Here is a 14,977-nt window from a genome sequence, read left to right as displayed (position 1 = left end):
TGGTTAGACTCATGCTGGTAAACCACAGACAAGCGGCAATATACATTAATAGAAATGGGTTAATCAAGATGGGAGAGTTAGCCAGTAAGAGGCTAGAGCTAATGGGCCAGGCAGTGTTTAAATGAATACAATTTGTGTGTTGTTATTTCAGGTGTAAAGCTAGCTGTGCCGGAGCCAGGCGGGACGAAAAGCAGGCCTGCTCGCCTCATCACTACATAACTTTGTCCAAACTAACCAAAAGGCAGAGAGAGAATATCCAAATTAACAAAATCAAAAATGAAAAGGGGGATATAACAACAGCCATGGAGGAAATCCAGAGAATCATCAGGTCATATTCAAAAGATGTACTCTACAAAATTGGAAAACCTAAGGGAACGGCACAGTTCTCTGGATAAATATCACTTACCAATATTAAATCAAGACCAGATAAATAAATTAAATAGACCTATAACTGCTAAAGAAATAGAAATAGTCATCAAAAGTCTTTCAACCATAACATCCCCAGGGCTAGATGGTTTCAGCGCAGAATTCTACAAGATTTTCAAAGAAGAACTAATCCCAAATACTCCTTAAATTGTTCCACACAATAGAAACAGAAGGAATATTGCCGAACTCTTTTTATGAGGCTACAATTACCCTGATACCCAAATCACATAAAGACACTACTAAGAAAGAGAATAACAGGTCAATCTCACTCATGAACACTGATTCAAAAATACTCAATAAAATACTGGCAAAAGGAATCTAAGAACACACCAGAAAAATCATCCACTATGATCAAGTCACCTTTATCCCAGACATGAAGGGATGGCCCAACACAGGAAAATCAGTCAATGTAAACATAAAAACAAACTGGAAACAGCTAAACAAACACACGATCACATTAGATGCTTTAAAAGCTTTGGACAAAATACACATCCCTTTATGATAAAGGTCTTGGAAAAAGCAGGAGTACAAGGAACATACCTAAACATACAAAAGACAATATGCAGCAAGCCAACAGCCAACATCAACCTAAATGGAGAGAAACTCAAAGCGACCCCACTGAAATCAGAAACAAGACAAGGTTGTCCACTCTCTCCATATCTATTTGATGTATATAGTACTTGATGTTCTTGCTAGATCAATGAGACAACAAAAGGAGTTCAAGGGGCTACAAATTAGAAAAGAAGAAGTCAAACTGTCACTATTTGGTGATGATATGATAGTTTACATAAGTGACCCCAAAAATTCTACCAAGGAACTTCTACAACTCATAAACATCTTCAGTAATGTAGCAGGCTACAAGATTAACTAAAAAAAAAAGCCCTCCTTTACACAGATGATAAATTGGCTGAGAAAGAAATTAGAGAAGTATCTGTTGTAGGAGGATACTTGTTTGTTTCCAGCTGCTCAGCCCTGAAATAATCATACAGAAACCATATTAGTTGCAATACTGTTTGGCCAATAGTTTAAGAATATTTCTGGCTAACTCATATCTTAAATTAATCAATCTCTATTAATCTGTGTATTGCCACAAGGTTGTGGCTTACTGGGTAAAGTTCTGGCGTCTGTCTCTGGTGGGGCCACATGGCTTCTCTCTGACTCCACCTTCTTTCTTCCAGCATTCAGTTTAGATTTCCCTGCCTACCTCTACTCTGACCTATCAGGCCAAGCCATCTTCTTTATTAACCAATGGTATTTACAGCATACAAAGGGGAACCCCACATCCTTCACAATAGCTACAAATAGCATAAAATATCTTGGAGTAACTGTAACCAAACAAGTGGAAGAACTGTATGAAAAGAACTGTAAACCTTTGAAGAAAGAAATTAAAGAAGACACCAGAAAATGAAAAGATCTCTCATGCTCTTGGGTAGGTAGAATTAACAGTAAAAATGGCAATCTTACCAAAAGCAATCTACAGATTCACTATGCTGTTCATCACAATCCCAGAAAAATTCTTCAAAGACCTTGAAAGAACAATAATCAACTTTATATGGAAAAACAAGTCAATCTGGTTCCATGTTTTGTTAAAAAAATTCTTAAAATAATTCAACATAAATATGGACACCAAGAGAGGACACATGATGTGATGAGCGGTGCTGTACCCTGACTTCTAACTTTGTAGGTTGTCTAGATTTATTAGGATAGACTAATGCTGTTGCACATGTAAACGGAATTCCCCATGTCTCTGTCTCTCTCTCTCTCACACACACACGTATACATGCGTGTTGAAGGCAGTAAGACAGCTCAGGTCTTTCTTGTTTCCCTGTAAAGGGCTCAAGAGTGACACTTGAAATGTAGCCCCAACAGTTCTTGTCCCTGCCCCACCTCTGAGTCAGAAGCAGGACAGAGAAAGGTGAAAGAAGTATGTTTCTGATTTCCTCCTTCACCTACAAAAACGTCTCTTCTCTCTCACTAACAGCACACACAGCCCTGCAATAGCATCATTTGGCCTTCTTAGGTGCAATGCATTCACATTTATAATGAGGACACATGAAGGAAGCTCTTCACAAGTAGGATCCCTGTTTTGTTTTACACATAAATAATCTACCTCCAAATATCCAAAAGAAAACCTGTGATTGGTGGCCTAGAGGAGCCCATGAATTTATCCACACGGTAGCTTTCTCATACTTGGAGCAATGGATTCTGCGTGGGTCTGTGGTCTACTTGCTTGACCTACCTGCAAGGAACTGTCTGTCCTCGGCTGACCTCGCAAGCCTTTCCAGGGGGACAGAGATTCAGGTCTTGGTAGTCCAGGGTCCCTTGGGTCTCATGGTCCTGTCTGCAGCGACACTCTGCTTCCTGTGTCCACTCATTCTTTACACACCAGGCAAATTTGCCGCAGTCCAGGAATCTGCAGGGATCCGCTTGATCAGCTGCCAGAGACAGGGCAGATTTTGGTAAATGCATGGGTATCTAAGTAGCATGGCTAACAGCCTTTAAAGGTGAGAGACCAGTTGTATTTACCATTGCTCCATTTTGGAGTGGGCTGCACTGTAATGGTAATTAGGCTGGAGGAAAATGAGAAATACACTTTGTATCTTTGATAAATGAATCTAGACCAGGGTGATAATATATTTAGCTTCACTATAATTATGTGCAGACTTTGGAGCACAGCAAAGTCATCTGGAGGCCTTGTTCAGAGAGATTCCTTCAGAAGAGGAATTTTAAATTGAGAATATCTCAGGATGCTTCAATCTGGGAGCACACTGGCCCTATCAGCCTGCCCTTTGCTTCTATAGACCTGACCCTGAGCCCACACCAAAAGGACAAATGGTCAGAGTCCCCAAATACTGGTGACAGAGCTGCAGGCAGCCATCAGATTGCTGTTCTTTCTCCATTGAAAGGGATTTCTTTTTAATCCTATTACTGTGTCCATTATGTACACGAGCCCAGGGCAGGCAGCCATGTGTGAAACCACTCTTTCCCAAAGTCCTGGAAAATAATTTACACAGTTAATTCTATATAAGAAGCCCAATTTGTAGTCCACTATGAGTTTAAAAATGAAGATGAATTTGGAGCCAAGTCAACCTCTCAGGATTGGTTTTGACCTGAAGGTTTAAAATGAGGGCCCAGGAGACAACTCAGTGAGAAAAGCACCTGCCCCAAGCCCAGTGACCCAAGGTCAAGTCCCTGGATTCACGTGGTAGGAGGGGAGTACTGACTCTCCTAGGTCTTCAGCTCGACCTCTACGCGTGCCACAGCATACATGCCCCCCCCCCACAGTATACATACATATAAATAAAATGTTACAGAAAAAAATTAAAACTAGTTTCTCTTGCATGTTTATGACTGGGAGAGATGTGCCCATCAGAGACAGCAGGACTGGCAGAAACAGGGAGAGAGGAGGAGAGCAGGAAACCCAAGGAGAGGCTTGTGAGTGGAAGGGATTAGGGTTAAGACAGAGAAGGCATTTTAACATCATTTCTGAATGCCACACTAAGGTGTCTGGCCTTTTTAAGAAGCCACTTCCCCATTGTCTCTGTCTGTGACCTTAGGTATTTGCACATTTTAGGCACTTGGGGGATCCACAGAATGCTTTTGCCCAAGGGAAGAGTATTGCCAGGGCCCGCAATGTGAATCCTGTTCCACCTTTACTGAAGGTCAGAGAGTTTGGGCTTATTTTTGCTCTTTCAAAGTTGTTGACAACAGGTGTGGCTATAATGAAGAGGTCCTGACCTAGGGTGTGGTTAATTAATATTTTGAGTTTAGAGGTGGATTCGCTTCACCTTGATCAGAGGTCAGAGAACTTAAGCCTTTTCCTGCCTTTTTTCAAGATTGGCAGGGAGTGACAACCTGCACAGCACTTAGTCTATTCCTTACATCATGTTAATGAAGTCTGTTGCCTCTCCTCTCCTCTTTTGGAGTGGAGTATACAAGCATGTGGAAAATAAATGTGGGTTGTAGTAGTAGTAGGAGCAGCGGGGCTGTGTCCCCGGCACCCTGCCGCCCGCACGGCTAGCTTTACCCGAAATAATTACACGGAAACTGTATTCTTTTAAATACCGCTTGGCCCATTATATCTAGCATTTTCTCGGCTAACTCTCGCACCTGGACTAGCCCATTTCTTATAATCTGTGTAGCCCACGAGCTGGCTTACCAGGAATGATCTTAACCTGCGTCTGCCTGGAGTGGGAGAATCATGGCGACTCCTTGACTCAGCTTCTTTCTCCCAGCATTCTGTTCTGTTTACTCCTCCCACCTATGTTTTAACCTATGAGGGCCAAGCAGTTTCTTTATTGCTTAACCAATGAAATCAACAGATTGATATATGACATTCCCACATCAGTGGGTGATTTCAATATTCACTGAATTTCCCTCTCGATGCTGTTCTGTGTTTCTGTCTTTTATTTCTCCCATATCTCTGTTCCTTCTGCTAAATAATTCTAATCCTCATGCTCCTACCCTGGAATGTGCGAACTTCGTCGAGGCTGAACCATAACAGATGTCACCCCAATGTGTGGTTTACAACAGACTATGATCAGAAATGCACAGTAGAATATGAAGAATTAGAACTTTTATGCATGCCTTCAGAAACCCTCTGGTCTAATATTTCCCTAATGGGAACATTTATATTAACATATATTGAATCCTGCTGAATCAGGATTCAATATACTTTATACTAAAAAGAGTCATGCTGGCAAAATAAGATTTTTAGAAAAGCTATATGACTATTGATGAGAATGTAAATTTGTGCAGTCATTATGCAAAACAGAATGTTGGCAGCCCCCTTCCAATTAAAAATAGAACCATCAGTGACCCAACAATACCATTACTCGTGTTTGTATGTGGTGGTTTGAGTAAGACTGGTCCCTACATGCTTATATATTAAAATGCTTAGTCACCAGGGAAGGGAACTGTTTGAAAGGATTAGAAGGAGCGGGGGTGTGGCCTTTTGGGAGTAGGTTGGCCTTGTTGGAGGAAGTGTGTCACTGGGAGTGGGTTTTGAAGTTTCAGGAAAGCCCCCACCAGGCTCAGGATCTCTCTCTCTGCCTGGTGCCTATGGATCACTATGTGAAGCTCTCAGTTCCTTCTCTAGCACCATGTTTGCCTACATGCTGCCGTATTCTCTGATATGAAGAGAGAGGACTAAGCCTCTGAAGCTGAGAGCAAGACCTCAGTTAAATGCTTTCTTTTATAAAATTTGCCTTGGTCCTGGTGTCTCTTCATTACACTAAGACAGTACCCAAAGAAAATGAAGTGAGTGTATTGAAGAGACATCGGCAACTGCACATTTATTGCAGCACTATTTACAGTGTGCAACCTAAGTGTCCATCAACTGATGAATAGAGCCGTAAACACACACACACACTCCCTCTCTCTCTCACACACACACACTCACACACACACTCACACACACGCACATACACATTCATACATACACTCTCTCACACACACAGATGGAATACTATTCAGATGTAAAAACAAGAAATTAGTCTGGAGAGATAGTTCAGGTCTTAAGAACAAATGCTATTTTTGCAGAGGACCTGAGGTCATTTCCCAACACCCACACTGGGTGGCTCATCACCACCTGTAACCATAGCTCCAACAGATCTGATGCCCTCTAGGAGCCTCTGTAGGCACCTGCTCTCTTCTCTTCTCTTCTCTTCTCTCTCTCTCTCTCTCTCTCTCTCTCTCTCTCTCTCTCTCTCTCTCTCTCAGTAAAAAACTAAAAAACACACGAAACCCAAGAAGTCCTTTCATTTGTAACACATGATAAAACCTGGAGGACATTATGTTCAGTAAAATAACCAGGCACAGAAAGACAAACACTGCGCCATCCTACTTACCCATGGGGCTTAAAAGCATTGATCTTGAGAGTAAAGCAACGATCGCAGAGATTCTGGGAATGGTGGGTCAGAGGGAGGGGCGGGGAGAGATTAGTTCATAGGTGCTAAGTTGCAGTCAGATGAGAGGAGAAAATTCTGTCTTATGACACAGTCCTGTAACTATTTTGTCTCTCAAAATAGCTAAAAGAATACTTCTAATATTCTTGTCATGAATAAACAATAAATGTTTAAGATAATGGGTATATTAATTGTCTCGATAAGAACTATACACACACACATACATACATATGCTGAGAGAGTACATTGTGTCAGTAAATATGTACAATTACTATATGTCAGCCCAAAATAAAATAGGGATACAGTGGCATGCACCTGCACTCCTAGCCACTTGTGAGGTTTTACTTAAACTCAGGATTTTGAGACCAGCCTGGATAACACAGTGAGACCCCCATCTTAAAAAAAAACAATAAAAAAGAAGTTAGAACAAAAGTATTTTACACAATAAATAACAGCTCCCGCATTCTCTTTTATCTTGTATCACCCCTTTCTATTTTTGCTTTCTACTTTCTAAACATCGCAGGTCATCAATAGACTGTGTCTGCTGTTACTGTGACTCTTCAGTAACTAGCAATTAGCAGAACAAGAAGCTGTGAAGGTGGGTGGGTTGAGAATCAGGATGCTCTAGTCTCTGGGTTCCTGCCTGACACCCCCTTGTGGTGGGAGGCTCTGAGCGAGGAAGATGAATGTGACCAAACTAGATGTTTGGATAAGAGAACGCCCTTAAACAAAACAAAACAAAACATGATTTGGGTCTCCCAGCAATGCAGGCTGCTGAAGTGTGAGGTCGTTCAGCTCTGTAGCTTTCAGATGTCACATGCAAACTAGCTTTCCCGTCTCGTGCTTCTCAAGGCTAACGTATTACGGAACGGTGTCACTGTTGAGGCAATAACTTGAATTCCCACTGACAACCCAGATGATTATACATCCAGGACCTGCTTTAATAAATCACAAATGCCAGCAACTTTCCATGCATTGTGTGCTTGAAAACGGAAGCCAGTGGGGATGGACGGGGTCTTGGAGGCTCTGCTTCTTTCTCGGCCATAGATACTTAACTTAGAAAGTAGACCCGAAAAAGAACAGGCGCTTCCCCTCTGAGGCCAATAGCAAAGGTGTGATAACCAAAGAGTGTGCCTATAAAAGAAGTGTCTCTTCTTATTTTTGCCATAATTTCCTTTTGTCCTACCAGGCAGAGCCTATGTATCATTAAAGATGTACAGGCAGCATTGGGGTAATGGCTTTAGCCAAAGGTGGGGTTCCCGAATCAGACATGAGGGGGGGAATAAAACCATTTTATAAATTATTTGGTATCCTCGTGTTATTTATTCAGGACTAGTCAACAGAGAGGAAGTCGCCAAGCTTAGGTTTTGTTGCAGTATATACCTTCCTAGATACTGAGATAACACCCATTTATTTGACAAATATCAATGTGGTCTTTCAAAACATTCAGCACTAAGAATTGGTATGGATAGTTTTCTGTCAACTTGACACAAGCCAAAGTCATCTGAGAGAACCTCAAATAAGAAAATGCCCCCGGAAGATCAGGTTAGGCAGGTCTGCAGGGCATTTTCTTAGTGATTGACGGGAGAGGGCCCAGCCCATTGTGGGTATGGCCATTCCTGGGCTGGTGGTCCTGGGTTCTATAAGAAAGCAGGCAAGCCATGAGAAGCAAGCCAGTAAGCAGCACCCCTCCATGACCTCTGCTTCTGCATCAACTCCTGCCTCTAAGTTCCTGCTGTGTTTGAGTTCCTGACTTCCTTCAGCGATGAACAGTGACATGAAGTATAAATCAAACACTTTCCCCTCCCCACATCGCTCCACCACAACTTGCTTTGGTCATGGTGTTTCCATGGTGTTTCAAGGCAGCAATAGAAACCCCAACTGGGACAATAAACAATTTTTATTTTGCTCATATAAAACATTTACATCTCAGGTAGAATTTTGAAGACAGAATGTATGTTAGAGACTTTCTAGACTAACTTGGTCACTTAGCAACTGAAGACGCAGAGACTTGGTGAAGTTGGATGTTCCCGAGAGCGTGCCTGTTTGTGCTTAGGTCTCTAAGTGGTTCTCAACTCTGTCACCTCGTGGACTGTGTACATGATCCAAGGAAGGGCGCAGTCCCGAGGCAGATGTTGGGGTGTTTGCTCATATGGCAGATGTTGGCAATCACAGTTAATTAGTCTCCCAACAGAAGAGATTATGCACACAAGACTAATTTCAGAAGCAGTTCTAACAGCTCCTTCCACTGCATCATCTTTAAAGCATCATCCCAAGGATAATCATACATGTGTAGCAGCAACCTAGAATCCATTGTCTTGAGGTATAATTTCTCGATGGCAAAATGTGTTAATAGTCTATCTTTACCCAGTGTGGATGGTTCTTCTGTGCACATATGCTAACCTCTCAACGGAGGCAGTCCAGGTGAGAGTGTCGGTAGCTATGCGTGTGCAGTGAATGTTCAGATCCATCTAGGCACCTTGAGGGTTTGACCTAGTGTTTAACATCCCATGTGGATTCTCACCATAGGAAGAGAACACTCATGCCATTGTTTAAGAACACAGAGATCATGACCTGGAACCTCTAGCTACCTCAGGAGCAGAAGCATACATTGTCAAGACACATAACGGAATTGGCACTGTTCCAAGCACTTTTGACATCTTTATTAATACTTGCAACAACTCTCTCTCTCTCTCTCTCTCTCTCTCTCCATATATATATATATATGATATTCTCCTCTCTCAATTCCCCTTTTCCCTGCGTAGTTCAGGGTTTTATAGAACTGGCAGCCCCCCGCCTGAACCTCCTGAGTGCCAGGCTTATAGGTGTGACCCATCATGCCTGGCTCTGATACTACTTTCATACTTCAGTCAGCAAGCATGTGCCAACAGCAAGATCCATCTCTACAACGTTTGGTTTTCTATATTGTTCAAGTGGCTCAAATGCAGGGCTTCTGTGGCACATGCTTCAAGGCCCCATGGAGTTGAGAATGTGTGAGTGTGGAGAGGAGCCCCCTCTGCATCAGCACCTCCGCTCACTGGCTGATTCGGGCTTTTGAGAATACTTCTGTTGAAAACAGACTCCCCAACTAAACGGTAGCTTGCCAGGCTGACACACTCTGTCATGAGGTAGACCATTTCTCGTAGGAAGCATGAAAGCTCCATTTTCTTTTCATCTGTTTCGCATGGCAGCAATGAACACAGTTTGAATGGGTGCACTGCTGTGCAGGACCTGGAAATATTCCTATCTTCTGAGCTTGTTGGTTTAAGCATATTTTCTGTATCAGTTCCCTGGATTTGCTTACATAATGTACTTTGTATGCACTTCAAAGATCCTGAAAAGCTGCCCCAACCTGCTTGGTGAGGAAGATGCCTCCTGCCTCTTCATTATGCAGGCAAAACCACCTGAGTGTTTTCTACTGCCTGGAACACTTTGAAGCATTTTACACTTCGTGTTTAGAAGATTAAGGATGATAGGGCTGGAGGGCAGCTATTGGTCAGCTGGTAAGAGCACTTGCCACTCTTCCAGAGATCCTGGGTTCAGTTCCCAGTACCGTGTGGCTCACAAACATCCATTACTCCAGTTTCAAGGAGTCCCATGCCTTCTTCTGACTTCCTCGGCACTAGGTATGCCATCTGGTACACAGTCATACAATGTAAGCCAAACATTCATACATACAAGATAAATACAGCTAGAACACTTTTAAATTTTAAAAAGCACGGGATATTTGTGTCTTCATGAAGATTACCGGTCCTTAATGGTCCAAGACTCTCTTTTTTCAAGTTTCTTACTGGCCTCAAGTGAGTTCATTCATATTCTTCAGATCTTAAAATAGAGTTTTCCTGCTTCCCCTGGCCCCCGAGGATCTTTCACCACTCAGGCCTCCAGAGGGCTTCCATTGCATCCTGCCACCTCCAGGACATCCTGTCTGCCTTATTTAGGACTGACCATCTTTCTCTTCCCAGAATTTACAAAAGCACTGCCTTGTTGTCATGACACACGCATGCTGGGTAGAAAGCAAGGCATCGTCTTTTGGGCCAGATTCAGGGTGAGATTTCAGCTGGAAAAAAGTCAGCCTTAATAGTCCATTACTCTCATCTCTGGGGAAATAGACAAAACAGGAGGGGGAGCTTAATGGGGGATGGGAGAGCAGTAAGGACATCCTTCATGTAAGTCTGTATGTATACATATAGAGTTTAAATGAAGTCCTTTCTCGGGCTTACTTCCCCAAAGAGCCTTAGACTATCTAACAAAACCACACATACCAAGCATGAGGAATCCTTTTTCTAGTTGTTGGCCAAGGGAGTTCAAGAGACTCCTCAAACAGCATGGGCTATTGCTGTTGTTCTTGGACGCCTCCCAGAAGTTGAAGGTAGTCTCTATTGCTAAAGACACCAGAGTCCATTGGACATGAAATCTGGAGGATCTAAACTGGATCTGCTCTGCAAATCTCCCCGAGGACTCTCATAGCCCTTGAAGGTTCTGTCTAAGCTCCTCTGGGAAAGAACCATCAACAGTTCTACCCAGCTTGACACCTATGAACCACAACAACCAGCACGGCAGGATTCCTGAAAGGGTGAAAGACAACGGCGTTCATATCTTGGTGGTGACCAATAGCTCTCTGATTGGACTCAAAGCCTGCTGACAGAGGGGAAACTGTGCTTGTACTAGACACCTAGCGAACTACACACGGCTAGAGAGGCTCTGGGTCTTAGAGGCGATCCTATTACTATTACTTTCCTACATCAATATAACTCCTAAATGCATTCAAAATACCTATCTTTATGGACACAGATATGTGTATGGAGGTATACTTATTTGTTGGGCGGTGGTGGCACGAGCCATTAATCCCAGCATTCAGGAGGCAGAGGTAGGCAGATTTCTGCGATTCCCAGGTCAGTCTGGTCTACAGTGATTTCAAGGACAGCCAGTGCTATTACACAGAGAAACCCATCTCAAAAAAACAAAAGAAAAAAAAAGATACACTTATTTTGGCTCTCACCCCTCATCAAAGAAACTCTCCTCTTTGCAGTCAATAGAGACCATTGCAAAAATCCACATGCAGTCAAAAGAGAATAACCAACTGTCGTGTGTCAGCCTTAACAGACACATCTATGACACCATTCTGCACCCAAGGCCGTTATTTTAAAAGGGAACAAGTGGGTACATGGATAGAGATGGAGAGATGGAGGGAGGAGAGGTATGGGGGAAAGGGGGTTTTGATCCTACTTCATGTTCTGACTTTGTGGGAGCCTAGCCAGTTTGGATGTTCACCTTCCTAGACATGGACGGAGGGGGGAGGACCTTGGACTTTCCACATGGCAGGGAACCCTGACTGCTCTTTGGACTGGAGAGGGAGGGGGAGAGGAGTGGGGGGAGGGGGAGAACGGCGGGAGGAGGGGGAGGTTGGGAGGAGGCGGAAACTTTTTTTTTCTCAATAAAAAAATAAAAAATTAAAAACAATAACAAGAAAACCATATAGAAAGAAAGAAAAGAAGGAAGAGATGAAGAGAAGAAGAAAAAGAAAGGCAAGAAAAAAGGAAGGAAGGAAGGAAGGAAGGAAGGAAGGAAGGAAGGAAGGAAGGAAGGAAGGAAGGGAAGGAAAGGAACCAGGTTTCTCTTGTATTGGCTTGGTTCATTTTTCTCCCTTCAAAGCCATAAAATACAGTGCTCACTAGATGGCGCTCAAAAGCAAAAGAAGTAAGGAAGTAATGAAATGGAAGCGACCAAAGTGATTTTTCTCTTTTTAAAACCAGCTCCGCGCGGTGGGGAGCGGTGGAGAGACGCGGAGACTCCAGGAGCGCGTGGGGTGGCATACCGGCTCCAGGGATGCTTATGGGGCTATCGCTGCTCCGGGATTTCCATGGACACCTGACTCGGGGATGCAGTGTACACTCCCGGGGACGTCTGTTCCTTTTTCTGGATCCCTTGCAGCGTGATCTCCCCAGCCTGGGTCTGAGAGAGCAAGTTGAGACCCAGAGCTTGGAGCCACCTTCAAACTGCAGTCGGCACCACCGCGGCCCTCAATACTTTTGGGATGAACGAAGATAATAATTGTCTTTCAAATTAGAGTAAAACCAATAAACCCAGGCCGGGTGATATTCAACTCCAGATCCATGAATTTTTACATGTAATTCGAAAAGCCCTTATTAATTAGTGTTAATATCCATCAAGTCTAAAGGAAATCCTAATGAATTCTCTGTATTCTGTCCCCTCGTCAAAGCTCGGGGCTTAGTGGCTAGTACAGCAGATAAATCTCTCCAGCTAAGGTCTGAGATACGGTGGTGGCGTTCCTCCTTCCTGTTACAGGCCCAACTTGAGGACACTATAGGGTAGTCTGTACCTTCGGAGGGCAGAGTCCTGTTCAGCCTTTCTGGGTTGCAGTGAGAGACCAAGAATTAGCGGAGGGTGGGAGAGCCTACTTTTAGGCCTGACTGACCTTGGGGGATGGGAAAAGGAATGTCTTGATGTTCATGAGATGGTTGGTGTGTGGAATGGGCGGCACAGATTGAAACTGAAGTGGTCTCGGATGTGTTTGGCAGAGCAGACAGTGCGGGGGGGGGAACAGGAAAGAGTTCAGTGGAAAATTATCTCAGGAGGCAAGGGACGCTCTGCGTGATCTTAGGAAACACGGTCAAGCGCACAGGAGGCAAGTCCTTTCATAGTAGGGCTCACTAGGTTGTGAATTTGGTTCCCGAGAGTAACCAATTTTCGTTTTCAATCTAAAATTACGGCACAGTGATATAGGGAATTGCATTCGAAGAAGTGTGGGCTTTGGTAGAGTTCACGGAGGATTAGACTGCAGCGTGGTCAGTAGACGACTTCCCCAGAGTCCATTCTGTAGAGCAGGCTACAGACAAAGGATGCACACGGGCTGTCTTTAAATTCCAGCCACTACGCAATTGGGTCATTTTGTGACAGGCTCTTATTATTTTTTCCCCTACACAGTTTCTCCAACAATAATAAAGGGGTATAGGGATTATGGCTACTCTGTGTATTTATTAAGATGAAAAAACAGTGCCAATTAGTACTTGCGATTAGTATGGGTTTTATTGTCTTTGTTGTGTTGAGTGACATCTACCTCCTTCTCAGTGGTGACTACTGAGCAGGAATCTGGCAAGCAGCGCATTTTATTGGGAGCAGGAGTTTGTTGATCCACAGTTTAGCTGAAAGCATCTTGGATGGCAGCCTGTAATTAATTCCGACATTTGCCATTTGCCAGCCTCGAGGTCTGCCTGGATGTGAGGAGCCTTCTTAGAAATTCAAGGGGGGGGGGGTGGAGTTGTATATGGTTTCTGCATTCCTGAGATCTTCAACTGGCACAATCAATTGGTATAAAAGCCCTACATGCTTCTGAGGAATTTTCATAGCTGCCGAAATAAAAGGCGACTCTCTTTGCTGGAGACGCTGGCAGAATACAGAGCAATCTGTGATTTATTCTGTTTTTCAGTTTATAAATCACAGATACTTTTATGAATCACTGACCCATTTATTCGGGAAGTTTTCAGAGGGGAATAGCAAGGCCAAACACAGTCACAGTAGTGTTAGCTATGAATTTGGTCTAACGGAGTGCCTCTTTTTCAGAGAGCATGGACTGATTTGAATATGGAGTACCAGGCCGGCGAGTAGCATGTGGGAATCCTCAGGCTGCTGTTGTCTCACTTCATTTAGGTTGGTCTCAAACTCACTCTGGGAAGGTGGGGAAGTCACTCACTTCAGAGGGAAAGAGTAGAAGAACCCTGTGGATGATGTTGATGCTCCCTTTCCCCCCAACCTCACCAAAGTTGCGCCTCTGACACGGCTAAGCCATTAGCCTGCTCTTGGCAAGTGTTTGGATGACCACTGACCTGTCCTCTTACATGACCACAGCTGCTGCCACTGTTCCCACCAACAGCATCCCCTTGCTTCCTTCGGGCCTCCCTCCCGCTCTCCTTTGTGTAGTGCTGGGTTTGAGGCAGGGGCTGTACCTCCTGCTCTTTCTTTGCTCGCGATCTCATTGCCCCATCACAGTTTCTCACTGCCCATTGCTAGTTTTCTTTTCCTCTCAGGGCACTCCTTGCCCTGGTTCTGCTTTACCTGTTTGCTGGCACTGCTTCCCATGTGTGCACTGCCAGGCTGAGCCTCTTTCCTGACCCCTAGAAGACGGCTTTCCCTAGGGAGCGGTCGGTTCACCTAATTCCCATTTCCTTAGCACTGGAAAACACTCGCTCAGTATCTTTTTTTTAAACTTTGCTTCCTTAATCCCAAGGGATCTTATTAGTTTTGTATTTCTTTTTGTATTTAAATTAAAAAAAAACTCACCGTAGGCACCGCTCTTTGTAGCTATGTATTTTTGTTAAATACTTTCCAAAAACGTAGCATTTTGCGAACGATAGACTGCCTTTAGCATACTCAGAGGACTGTTTGGTACTTCACAGACGTTTGAGTGTTCCAAAATGTATTAAAGTTTAACTCTAAAAGACTTTATATACAGGGAGAGTCTGGGCAAGAAGAAAAAGGTACGATACCAACATGGATTCAGGCCGATCTGACAGGGCTCTGAGGTGACCTCACTTTCTGTTCCTTCTAGCCAGAGTCCCCCTTTCTCTCTCCTCTACCACAGCTGCCACCATACTGGAGTAGCAGTAGTACCCCGAGTCTACCAG

General features: G+C 43.8%; 1 protein-coding gene across 1 annotated transcript in view; it reads right to left on the bottom strand.

The window, feature by feature from the left end:
• Impg1 (interphotoreceptor matrix proteoglycan 1) overlaps positions 1-14,977 on the bottom strand; it is a 108,042-nt gene that overhangs the window by 5,748 nt on the left and 87,317 nt on the right. Inside the window, exon 14 of the mRNA XM_075967739.1 lies at positions 2,666-2,861. Within this exon, the coding sequence (XP_075823854.1) occupies positions 2,666-2,861 (196 nt within the window). The remainder of the gene's footprint in view (positions 1-2,665; positions 2,862-14,977) is intronic.

Source organism: Microtus pennsylvanicus, chromosome 3 (genome assembly GCF_037038515.1).
Source record: "Microtus pennsylvanicus isolate mMicPen1 chromosome 3, mMicPen1.hap1, whole genome shotgun sequence".
Lineage (NCBI taxonomy): Eukaryota > Metazoa > Chordata > Mammalia > Rodentia > Cricetidae > Microtus > Microtus pennsylvanicus.
Note: the sequence above shows the minus strand (reverse complement) of the source record. Positions and strands in the feature narration are given on the sequence as shown.